The 11,234-nt window shown below is 29.2% G+C and overlaps 5 protein-coding genes across 10 annotated transcripts in view; 4 read left to right on the top strand and 1 right to left on the bottom strand.

Annotated features, from left to right (window-relative positions):
- Nucleotides 1–294: 294 nt before the first annotated feature.
- LOC143357976 (proteasome assembly chaperone 3-like) lies at nucleotides 295–1,081 on the top strand. Its single transcript, XM_076794745.1, has 4 exons — nucleotides 295–428; nucleotides 512–599; nucleotides 716–823; nucleotides 916–1,081. The coding sequence occupies exons 2-4, from the start codon at nucleotides 532–534 to the stop codon at nucleotides 1,079–1,081; spliced, it is 342 nt and encodes a 113-aa protein (XP_076650860.1). The 5' UTR covers nucleotides 295–428; nucleotides 512–531.
- LOC143357973 (GPN-loop GTPase 2) lies at nucleotides 1,081–2,694 on the top strand. The gene is made up of 5 exons (XM_076794739.1): nucleotides 1,081–1,222; nucleotides 1,302–1,507; nucleotides 1,961–2,075; nucleotides 2,162–2,357; nucleotides 2,434–2,694. The coding sequence occupies exons 1-5, from the start codon at nucleotides 1,102–1,104 to the stop codon at nucleotides 2,672–2,674; spliced, it is 879 nt and encodes a 292-aa protein (XP_076650854.1). The 5' UTR covers nucleotides 1,081–1,101; the 3' UTR covers nucleotides 2,675–2,694.
- A 231-nt stretch (nucleotides 2,695–2,925) lies between these two features.
- The window catches only part of LOC143357969 (trafficking protein particle complex subunit 13), a 79,840-nt gene continuing 71,531 nt past the window's right edge, over nucleotides 2,926–11,234 (bottom strand). The window contains exons 1-11 of one of the 3 annotated variants that reach the window (XM_076794733.1): nucleotides 5,803–5,893; nucleotides 5,564–5,666; nucleotides 5,210–5,378; nucleotides 4,539–4,623; nucleotides 4,300–4,427; nucleotides 4,101–4,224; nucleotides 3,889–3,985; nucleotides 3,607–3,833; nucleotides 3,423–3,523; nucleotides 3,194–3,341; nucleotides 2,926–3,049 (exon numbers count right to left, since the gene is read on the bottom strand). In XM_076794733.1, the coding sequence (XP_076650848.1) occupies nucleotides 2,957–3,049; nucleotides 3,194–3,341; nucleotides 3,423–3,523; nucleotides 3,607–3,833; nucleotides 3,889–3,985; nucleotides 4,101–4,224; nucleotides 4,300–4,427; nucleotides 4,539–4,623; nucleotides 5,210–5,378; nucleotides 5,564–5,606 (1,215 nt within the window). In that variant the 5' untranslated portion in view covers nucleotides 5,607–5,666; nucleotides 5,803–5,893 and the 3' untranslated portion in view covers nucleotides 2,926–2,956. Of the gene's footprint in view, nucleotides 3,050–3,193; nucleotides 3,342–3,422; nucleotides 3,524–3,606; nucleotides 3,834–3,888; nucleotides 3,986–4,100; nucleotides 4,225–4,299; nucleotides 4,428–4,538; nucleotides 4,624–4,932; nucleotides 5,075–5,209; nucleotides 5,379–5,563; nucleotides 5,667–5,802; nucleotides 5,894–11,234 lie in introns of those variants that run through there. The other 2 variants (XM_076794734.1, XM_076794735.1) reach the window with 2 other exon arrangements.
- On the top strand, nucleotides 6,197–10,193 carry LOC143357651 (tectonic-3). Its single transcript, XM_076794173.1, has 8 exons — nucleotides 6,197–6,964; nucleotides 7,050–7,310; nucleotides 7,399–7,573; nucleotides 7,624–7,966; nucleotides 8,092–8,325; nucleotides 8,397–8,556; nucleotides 8,635–8,831; nucleotides 8,931–10,193. Exons 1-8 carry the CDS (start codon nucleotides 6,877–6,879, stop codon nucleotides 10,005–10,007), a joined length of 2,535 nt encoding a protein of 844 aa, XP_076650288.1. The 5' UTR covers nucleotides 6,197–6,876; the 3' UTR covers nucleotides 10,008–10,193.
- Rhogef2 (Rho guanine nucleotide exchange factor 2) overlaps nucleotides 10,722–11,234 on the top strand; it is a 47,022-nt gene continuing 46,509 nt past the window's right edge. For 3 of the 4 annotated variants that reach the window (XM_076794701.1, XM_076794700.1, XM_076794698.1), the window contains exon 1: nucleotides 10,723–11,118. The gene's annotated coding sequence lies outside the window, so the exon portion shown is untranslated. Of the gene's footprint in view, nucleotides 11,119–11,234 lie in introns of all 4 variants that reach the window. The other variant, XM_076794699.1, reaches the window with a different exon arrangement.

The following is an 11,234-nucleotide window of genomic DNA, read 5'->3' as shown; positions in this document are numbered from 1 at the left end:
TATCTTTTACATATTTCATTACTGCATATTTGCACGTTCTGTCATAATCATGTATTTCTAACCTTTTCGTTTCATCGTGTGACACTGACATTTGAAATTTCAAGATGGCGACGTGTAAAACAGTCGACTGAAAATAGTAACCCAACCACTACTAAATTCAGTCGATAGTTTAAAAAATCATTCGACTGAAAATAGTAGTTGGCTACTATCGATTTAGTCGATAGTTTTTAGTCGATGGTGCCCATCACTATGCTGTTGCCTGATATACACATACTATACCTATGCCGAGTCTACAGAGAGGAATGACTCTATAAGTATATATGGTCTAAGGCAACACTCCTTCCTGCACCTTCCTGTCATCTTGACTCAATGATTGGTGAATTGAAGAAAATTGAATATCGAATCACATTGTCTCATGTATTCATGATGTGTGTAAATATGTATATATAATGCTAGAAATTAAGTTAATATTATTAATTGTAATTTTATATATTTAAAATGTTACTTGCAGATAACTAGAAAGGATAAAATATGAAGGATTGTGCTTGTTCCATTGTAATCAAAGGTTATCATACCAATATTGCTGTGAAGGTCTATAGGTAACAAGATAAAACATTATAAATGTACTAATTGAACATTGAAAAAATATATTTAAATAAATGTGTTTCATTCATAATTATTTAAAAATATTTATGTATATTATTTATTTTTACAGCAATCGCATATTATTAATAGTAACACAGTTTAAGAAGTTTGGGTCATTGGTATCAGTAACTAGAGGACCTATAATACATCAGTTGACTAATAGTGTATTTTCCACAAAGTAAGTAATGAATATTTTATAATATATGATATACCTTATATTGTAATTTATAATATATCGTATGTAACATACAATGTAAATGTACATTGCAGAGTTTTATTTGGGAAGGACGATATTGAAGTTGTAGCAGCAGCTCGATTCATAGCAGAACAAATTAATGCAGATAAACCGTTATTAGTATCGATATCTTTAAAAAATTATGATTCAGATACAATAAAAGCTATTACTACAGCTATAAATAAAATAAAATCGTGGTAATGTTATAAAATTATATAATTATGAGTTTAATTTTTGGTCAATTGGTTATTGGCCCACCTGGGAGTGGGAAAACTACCTATTGTTATGCTATGTCAAAGTTTTTGGAGAAACTGGGTAGAAAAGTTGCTATAATCAACATCGGTAAAAATAAGTATATACATTGTTAACATATACATATAACATGAAAAGAAGTTTCTACTGCTATGGTTTTTGTTTGTAGATCCAGCGAATGAAAACATGGAATATAAACCAGTAGTAGACATATCTGAATTAATAAAACATGAAGACGTAATGTCACATTATGGTCTTGGACCAAATGGTGCCTTGGTTTACTGTATGGAATTCTTAGAAGCGAATGTGAAATGGTTAATTACAAAAGTGTTAGACTTAAAGGAATACTATATCATTATTGATTGCCCAGGACAAGTACATACATTTATACACAGTGTTACATTTAAACACGAGTTGTAAGGAATTAAAAAGCTACCAAAAAAGATTCCTTTAAAAGTCGTTTGGTTTAAAGGGGCACCAGTCCTTTATATCAAACAACATTTGCAAGAACTTTTTTTTATAGCTTCAATCCTTTACAAGATATTCGAACATTCGCGTTTAATTATAACACCCTCTATAGTAAATGTTACAATATTTATTTCACATAGGGTCGTTTAAAATTTCATCCCCACGATTTTTTATGCACTTATGATTTGACAAATGTTTCGAACAACAGTTAATTAGTTTTTAACAATCGACAAATTTCAATGTTAAGAATTAAATTTTAAAATACCCTATTTCTACAATATAGTAAATGTTATAACATGTACTCTTAAAATTCTAGTATATAATTTAAATTATATTCGTTAATATCGATATTCACAATAGGTGGAATTATATACACATCATAATTCGATCAGTGCAATTGCTAACAAATTAGGACAAAATTTAGTCAGGCTTTGCAGCGTTCATTTGATAGACTCTCACCATTGCAGCGATCCTGGTAATTATTTAATGTATTTGTTATACGTTTATTACTATTATTATACGTACAAAAATAATGCTCGCTAACAATATTTTGATTTATAGGTAAATATTTATCTTCTTTAATCCTTTGTACTACAACCATGTTAAAACTAGGATTACCTCATGTTAACATTATGACAAAGTTTGACGAAATGAAAAAATTTAGTCATTGCTTAGATTTTAACATAGATTTTTATACTGAAGTGCTTAATTTAAAATATTTATTGGATAAACTGGATGAAAACCCATTTACATCAAAGTAATTTTTTTTATTATACTTTTTGTACTTTTAGTTTTACTATTTTTGATAAATGAAAAACACTACATTTTTCTAGATACAAAAAATTGAATGCAGCCTTCGTGTCATTAATAGAAGATTACAGTCTTGTCAGTTTTATACCATTGGATATCTCTAATCAAGCATTGTTACTGCAAGTAAAAAATGCAGTAGACAAAGCTAATGGTTATATCTTTGGTGGAAATGAGCCTCAAGATGTTCAAACTTTACTTGCATGCGCTGTTGGAGCAGTCAACGAAAGCGAGAGGATGTCAACAATAGATTCGTATTTTGAATAAAGTCTTGTTTTGTAAAAAAATTCTACAAGCAATATTATTTATTCTCATATTCACATGCTCAAATGCTCAGAATGACACTGATAGCTCAACCTGAACCTTGAGAAAAGGAAAGTTGTAAACTAAAGTATCAGCATTAGTTAATTTTGAGGTGCTTGCTTTGGCGTTACTATTTTATTCCCACCGATTTATATCACCTATGTGACATACGTCCCATACGAAAAAAGTTAAATTCAGAAACAATACAGTTGATTTTGTAGTTTAAATAATTTATTGAACTGTTGATTAGTCATTTTGACTCACAAATATTTGCGCCAAATCATCATAGTCGTATGTTCTTTTCAAAAATATATCTTCCAACTTTAATCCTGAGATAGTCTGAAATGTTACAAGTCTCACTTAACATATTCAAATTGTAAATTAAATATATTATATATTGCACTACTGGAGACCTATCCATGTTGTTTCCTATGTAGGCAAATATGTATATTGAAAATCTAGGCTTTATAAAGTAATACTCACTACAATACCACTATGTAAGGCAATTAAACATAAAGGAATATCGATTGACACTCCAGGCTTTAGTGTTCCAATTTTTGTAGTAGATATGCCACACCATGCTATAGAGTTACTAGAATCCAAACAAAGCATTAAATCCATACTTCTTTCTCTAAAAAGATATATGATTATATCATTTTTAAAATCTGAATATTACGTTAAACAAATTTTTAAACACAACTGAGACACATACGATGTATTTATTATACGACAATTGAATGTAAGTGATTGTTCAAGGTAAACTTTCAAAGGAATGTCTTTTATAGTAACTCGCAGATCACCATATTCAGGTGCCTAAAAAATTAAAGTGTTAATAAAATTGTACTAAATCGCATTGCTTGTAAATAAAATAATATATAATAAATAATATGACAAACCATCCTTTGCAACTGACTTGTTTGTAGCCTTCCTCTTTCTCCTAAGTTACTTCTCCAAACAATATCTAATTTTCCAATGTTTGTTGCATTGTGCATCATTTTTGGATCTCTTAACAAAGTTAATTGCGGTTTTAAACAATACAAGTACTGCCTACTGCAATCAGTATCTAACACATTAACTGATCCATAAATAGATTCTCCCTTCTCATTTGTATTCAGAGTTGACACTGAAGATATAAAATATGTGTAATTTTATCTACTAATAGTACACAGAAAACTTACCACTAAATAAATGAGACGATTCAAGAGAAACTTTTTCTAAACATATTGGACCGGCTGTGAGATTCTGTATTTGTGCTTCAAGATATACTTCATCTGACTTTAAGAAAATAACTTTGTTAATTTTTTTATATCGATCAATTATTATAGAGATGTAAATATTACAATTGACAAAAATTGTTGTTATATAAAATTTGTAATCGCAAAGATGTTACCTCCGCGTTATAAAACTTTGTTTTCACATCTAATGGTTTCACCACTTGAAGTTTATAATATTTTCTAAACGACTGTGGACTAGCACCTAATGTTATAGGTGTATAAGTCACTTCACATACTAGTCTGAAATATATTTATATAGATTATATTGATTTACATTTAAGTATTTCCAATAAATTATTAACTTTACATCCTTACATGTGTGTGCCTATTTCTTTCACTTCGTGGTGTATTACTTCATCAACTGTAGCGTCAGGTGGTAAATTTTTTGTTTCTCCGCTGTTACCAGAAAGAGGAATAGTTTGAGTACTTGTTTGTAAATCTGCCTATAGTATAAAACATTGTTAAAAATAATTAATTAGTTTTAATAATATGTTGTAGTACCTAATACATAAATTCAAATATCAATTATTGTAGTCAATAAGACACATACTTACTTTAACGCTAACATTTTCTACAAATTGACCACTACCATTATGTACACAAAGATAGCTTGAAAACATTTCACCTAAATAAATATTTCTGGAACAATGTATGCGTAATTTTAATTAAATTATTGCATACTTTCATATCAAAGAATAGTATTATTCATATTATGAAAGATTGATAATAGAATGTAAATGCATATAATAACTATGACTTTGTAATATTATGTTTTGTAGTTGTTCAATTACAATTACAGTGGAACTCCGTTTATCCAGCTCAAACGGGACTGGACCCGTTAACAATATAAATTCGTTAACAACATAAATAACATATTTATACGTATACTTGTTATATGCATACTTTTATAACAATATCAGTAGTATGAAGCAAAATACATATACATACAATATAAGTTTAATTTAATTAGGATATTCTGAAGAAGTCTGAGTTCCTTTTGTGTCGGATTTGAGTGATGTTTATCTGCTGCACGGTTCATAGACCCTTTACCATCATGAGTTCAATTGCTTTTAAGATTCAGAGTCATAGACTCAGAATATTAATTAATTAGCGGAAAAAAAGACACAGATTATGTTTGACGATCCGAATAAACACAGTTCTACTGTATTAACATAAACTACATAATACAATCTATAATATAATTATTGTAAAACCATATATATACCCAAAACTTTGTGGTAAAACCATAAATTGTCCTATAGTAAGAGTTTCCATTCCTTGTAAAGCAGTACAATCATTTTTAAGTTCATTATTTAATGTATTGCCAGGAAGATCTGCCGAGTCACAAGTTACAACAATTGGACTTGCAAGAGTAGGCCGAGTTAATCTCATCACTGAAAACATTATACTAAATATTTTAAATGAATACATACAAATAGTATTTAAATTCCAATTATAACAAATATGGTATATTAATATGGAATAATTTTCTGAAAGAATGGTTTCATTGGTTCAATGTTGCTCTTTATTGTACATGCATCTTTTAAAATATTATATTATTAAAAAATTGTTTTATTACCTTTTAATGCTAGTAAATGTTCATTTTTTGGTTTAGCTTCCATTTCAATTACAAATTGTTAGTAACGACTGTATTTGAAGAAGACTTTCTGTAATAATGGTATCTGTCAAACGACACTAAAAGTATCAATATATTTAGAAGTGACATTAAATGAAATTTTTATGGAAGATTGACTTTAATCTTATTGCAAACAATATTGCAAAAACATTAAAAGTTTTTTTCTCTGAAAAATCACTGACTATTTAATGTATTACACAGAGTTGGTATTACATGGTATTACATTAGAGCGAATACATGAATACAACAATGTAAATACACGGGCTTCGAATGCAAACTACTGAATACTAGACGGGAAACCACAATAACTTATTTCGGTAATCAATTTCTAGTGCGCATGCGTCCATAAGTTGGTTCACGATGAAAATAATTTCAAAATTCTATCTCATCAATATAGCCTCGAAGCTATCTACGTATACAGGGTGTCCCAAAATGTTGTATTTCCTTAGAAGGGGTGATTCTTGGCGCAATTTGAACTAACTTTTTCCTTTGCAAAAATGTTCTCCGCGGTTCTGTTAAGGAGTTATATCGCTCATGGTATAGCCGCGCTCTGATAGAGTGTTTTTCGTTAATAACTCCTTAATAAAGCCGTGGAGAACATTTTCGCAACGGAAAAAGTTGCTTCAAATGATCGCAGGAATTATCTTTTTCAAGGAAGTACAACATTTTTGGGACACCCTGTATAATTATGTATGAAATGAAACAGTTCATAGTGAAACATTTGTGTCTTGTTATTCGCATTCTTGAATACGCAAACAAATATAAATATAAAATTTTTCTTAAATATTTAAGAACATCCAATTACTATGTGACACGATAACAATAATTTTTGGAGTAACATTTTATTTCAAAAAATGTGTATGTTATTTAAATACTGCATTCAATTACATTTCATTTCAAATATTGCCCGCTCATTTCAACATGCAGTGGCATCTACAATGTATGTGAATATTGTATCCAATTGTATGTGCCTGTGCACCGTGCACCTGTGCATAATGTATAATGCATCTTTATGGTAAAGAATATCGTGAATGTATTTTTTCTTTACTGTTATTTCGAAGCTATGGAATTATATTTAATCAAGCGGAAGTAACTTACGACATAATTTATAAATAGTGAAAACTTGAAAGAAAATAATATCAATGTTGTCATCAATTATGTTAAAAAATGCAATTTCAATAGTTGAAAGAGTATATACATTAATGCGTTACGTATATTTTTACGATAACAAAAAGAAAATAATATGATTCTATGGAATGGCCGAATTGCATATAATTGGTCAAATTTCGTCTGCAGTGAATTTTAAACAATCACGGCTGTTATGCAAGTGGAGTTTTCATGCCGGTAGTGTAATTTGTTATTGTTATATAAATAATCTTTTGTTAATTTATATATTTCTATATAATATAAAAATTTTTTCTTGTTGCAGGTAATGGTTGGAAAACTTTAAATGGTTGTGAAGAAGGACAAACACAAGAAAGTTGTGATTTATATACAAATGAACCATTTTGGGATCACCCTATAGATATACATTATACAACGCAATCCCTTCATAATTCACCGAAACTTTTACTTCAAATATTTTGTAGGGATACACATGAAAGAATATTATTTACATCTTATGGTGTTTGTAATGTTCCTCTATCCCCTGGCTTACATTCCATAGAATGCCATACATGGAAACCAATTGGTAAATTAAGTATATTTTCAAAAAAGTTTATACATTGCTTTTTTATCATTTCACATGCATTGTATTTCTAATAAGAATATTTATATAGGTAACTGGAAAGATAGACTAAGAGACAAATTCTTAGGAATAACGTTACAATTGAAATCACCAAATGTTTTAGTTAATTCATTGGATAGATTTGAGCTACTTACAGAAAGCATGGGGACAGTTAAGTTAGAATTGCAGATACTCGCACGAAATTTTGAAAAGTACGGATGTCATATGTAAACATTATATGGATATTGCTTGTGACTAACAAAATTTAACACAAAAGTATCAATATGGTTGAAAAGCCATTTATAATAATTCTTGTTTACCTTGTGTGTAATGAAATAATACATGCAAAAAAAATTGAAGAAATATTTACCTGTAAAAATGAAACAGAATGTAATGATCTACTTGAAAAAGATGAAACAGATAATTCATTATCTACTACAGTCAAAAGTACTTATATTTCAACTACTGATGATACCAATAATCCTGTAGACTCGACAGAGGGTATGAGAATTCGTGCAATACCAACTGCACAAACACCTCATAAAATAAAAAACAATAATGAGATAAGAAATCATTCTATACATAAAATACAATCTGATATTTGTGAATGCAATTTAGTAGTAAGTTGATATGCTTCCTTATAACTTATGTTCATTGTACAAAAGAGCATTTGGTATTTATCAATTTCAACTATCATGTCTTGATAGATAGACAATTTCAGCACTATTTGGTGTTTATCAATTAGGTATCATCTTGTGACATCAATTGCTGTTGCGACAAAGATTGCAATGACTTTCATTTAACAGTATTTTCGCATTGTAAATACAATCAAGTAGAATTGTATGATAAACGTTACTGTTATGGTAGAAATTTTATACAACGGAATAACACACCATTTGTGATCGAAAAACTAGCAAGCAATCTTTTCTGCATTTTATACGACAATCTTCCACCTACATACAGTGTTACTAATGACTTGGTAAGTTTTCAATATGAATTAAGTAGAATATTTTGTTATTTGTGACTTCTGAAATGTTTAATTCTATGTAGGATATAAAAACTGAAAAAGATTTACGAGCTGCAATGAAACCAAATAGACTGAAATGGAAATGGGAAGACCAAGTACATGTACCTGAATATAATTCTTATAATCCTTATCAAGATGGTGACATTGTGTGGATAATGCAAAACACATCTATTCAACCTTTTGGTATGTACATACACACATAATTTAATACAATTATTATTAAGAGTTTGTATAAAAAATGTTATTTATGTTACATTTCAGAAATTTTGCAATCTGGATTTATTGATACATGTACATTTAAGAAAACTTTGATGTACCTTCGTCAATGGAAGGATCAGTGTTTGCAAACTGAATTAAGTAATGCAAACAAGTTCCTTTTTCCAATGGCATTTAACAATTTCACTGTTATTGTTTCACCAGATTTATTAAATGAAACTTATATTGAGATGTCAGAACAGGTACTTCTAAAACTATAACATTTTTCGAATTAAATATATTAATAAAATTATTTACTCATTTTACTTTTGAAAAGAATTACTGCGATATTTTATTTGCAGATTTGTCCGAGGAATGTATGTTTAACATTAAATAATTATTATTGTAAACATCCTTGGAAACAATGTAACAAAACCCTTATATCAGGATCTTGTACGAATGGATCATGTTACAATATTGTTACTGGTGTGAAATACTTGATTATTCATAATGGTTCAATGGGAGTCCACAACATTAATGTATATTTTACCATAGCTAACGTTTCTCAAAGTTTTTATCAACAGTTCGAGGTAGTTTATGAGTGGGCTGATTTAGATAAAGAAAAGAGTTTCACTCTCAGCGGTAATCCGGGTTACATGTTTGGAAAACCATTAACTATTGGTACTTTAAACAAGACCAGTAATACTAAAACTGTCATTTTTAATAAAACTGATAATTTTTTAACATTGCCTATAGCTATGAGAAATGGTCAATGTAACGAAATAAATAGATATATTGTTAATTTTGGAGAAGATATTAAATTACGGTGTTCTGTGTCTTTAAGTACTGATAATTTCAATACATCGTCTTGTATGGAATTACAAAATCGGACTATGCACTTCTTGCTGAAGGATTCTATGTTTAATGTTACTGAAACAGACCAATATAGCATTTACGTTTCAAAAACAGGCAATTTTACTAACAATGATACGTATAATTGGGCGCAAATTTTACTTGATAGGATACCTCAAAATACTGTATGGGCACAAATAGTCAATGATCGTTTGCATTGTTCTGGATTGATAACTTCTATGCACTTACATATTTTGTACTCTGCCTTAGCAAATTCCGAGGCATTGACTAATTATAATATTCAAGGGATAGGCATTTATTTTTCAAATGAATCTGATATATCATGGTCAGCCTGTTGGACAGAGAATTGCATAAACGTATTAAAAGTAGATATCGTTAGTTATGTTACATTCCACGATGTCTCAAAACCATCGCGATATTATTTTGTAGGAGGTCCTAATTTAGATCTTACCTTGCCATATGATTTCTTTTATCCATTTTTAAGTAACTCACAATGCATTGAATCACATATACTTTTAATATTTAGTGCAGCGTTCATTATAATTTTGCACAATTGTATTTATTAATTTCATGTAATCTTTGCATCAACATAATATTTAATTATTCAAATACTTGCAACATAAACCATACTGCAATGTACCAAAAATATTTTTATGTTTATATATAATAAAATAAAAAGTTTAAGAAAGTACAATTACTATTTTATAAAAATAATTTCATCAATATAATGTGCATTTAAAATAAAGAAATTAAACTGAAAGGTTTCAAATATATCTGACACCTGACTTTTTCCTCTACATATCTAAATTATAATTTTACAGTGCCTTAGTTATTCTTTTTAATATTTTATACAGTGCAATACAATATTTTTACACATTCGAAATTTAATTTAATTTCAATACACGGCTGTATTAAGTTGTGCGAATGTAATTATATTTGTTTACGCAGTTCCTACATAACTAATTGAAAACATCAATTTTAATTACTTCGAAATTCCTAAGAAAATATTTTAATTATGAATCAACTAACCATCTCTTAATCATTGATTTTTCTAATTTCTATAATTGTACTTCAAATTTGATTCAATGGGATGTATTGAATGCATTTCAAACAAATCACGATGATACGAATGAAAATTCATTAATAGATTTTCGACCAATCAGAAAAATCTTTTGAAATTGTAGACCAATCGTGTGCAGCTATTCTCTTCTTTAAAATCTCGCTAGTGTAAACTTGGTATAAACTCTTGTAGCCGTCGTGATGCACTATGGGACGTTGGGTTGTGCTTCGCTCCAATACAAGATGGCTGACACTTGTTAGTAGTGTATTTTCGTTTGATCGAATGTGCATTTTTATAAAAAAAATTAGTGCCTTCTACCAACGTATCATACACGTTCGTCTGCATAACGAACACAAAACAGGTCTTCCTTTTTTACCAAATAGTTCTCTTATCATGTATGATCAGGAGACAGCAAAATGTGCCGTGAAAGTGCTAGAGGCAGAATAATTACCCGTCACCAGCCATGTTCATATGTGTTCTTTTGTTATGACAATTGTGATATAATTCTCGTGGAATATAGTGCCAAGGTGAAGTGATATCTTGCTTTGTTGCGCTTCTACTCCGTCACTAGTGTGTCACACAAGAATCGTTTCACTACGAAATAGATTAAATGAAAGGTACGTATTCATGTTGGTCGGTACGCCTATTCGCGAGTCATTCTTGAAACCTTATATCCGTGTATTTTCTCTCTTTTTTTAATTGTCTTTTTTTTCATCTCTTCATACTTACAATA

This window comes from Halictus rubicundus, chromosome 10 (assembly GCF_050948215.1).
Source record: "Halictus rubicundus isolate RS-2024b chromosome 10, iyHalRubi1_principal, whole genome shotgun sequence".
Classification (NCBI taxonomy): Eukaryota; Metazoa; Arthropoda; class Insecta; order Hymenoptera; family Halictidae; genus Halictus; species Halictus rubicundus.
The sequence above is the reverse complement of the archived record's forward strand: the minus strand, read 5'-3'. Positions and strand labels throughout refer to the sequence as shown.

Coding starts and splice junctions, on each gene's coding strand:
- LOC143357651 (XM_076794173.1), top strand. CDS start 6,877: ATGGCCGAATTGCATATAATTGGTCAAATTTCGTCTGCAGTGAATTTT. Junction 6,965..7,049: donor CAAGTGGAGTTTTCATGCCG/GTAGTGTAATTT, acceptor TTCTTGTTGCAG/GTAATGGTTGGAAAACTTTA. Junction 8,326..8,396: donor ACAGTGTTACTAATGACTTG/GTAAGTTTTCAA, acceptor AATTCTATGTAG/GATATAAAAACTGAAAAAGA.
- LOC143357976 (XM_076794745.1), top strand. CDS start 532: ATGAAGGATTGTGCTTGTTCCATTGTAATCAAAGGTTATCATACCAAT. Junction 600..715: donor ATTGCTGTGAAGGTCTATAG/GTAACAAGATAA, acceptor TTATTTTTACAG/CAATCGCATATTATTAATAG. Junction 824..915: donor AATAGTGTATTTTCCACAAA/GTAAGTAATGAA, acceptor TGTACATTGCAG/AGTTTTATTTGGGAAGGACG.
- LOC143357973 (XM_076794739.1), top strand. CDS start 1,102: ATGAGTTTAATTTTTGGTCAATTGGTTATTGGCCCACCTGGGAGTGGG. Junction 1,223..1,301: donor AGTTGCTATAATCAACATCG/GTAAAAATAAGT, acceptor TTTTGTTTGTAG/ATCCAGCGAATGAAAACATG. Junction 2,358..2,433: donor GAAAACCCATTTACATCAAA/GTAATTTTTTTT, acceptor ACATTTTTCTAG/ATACAAAAAATTGAATGCAG.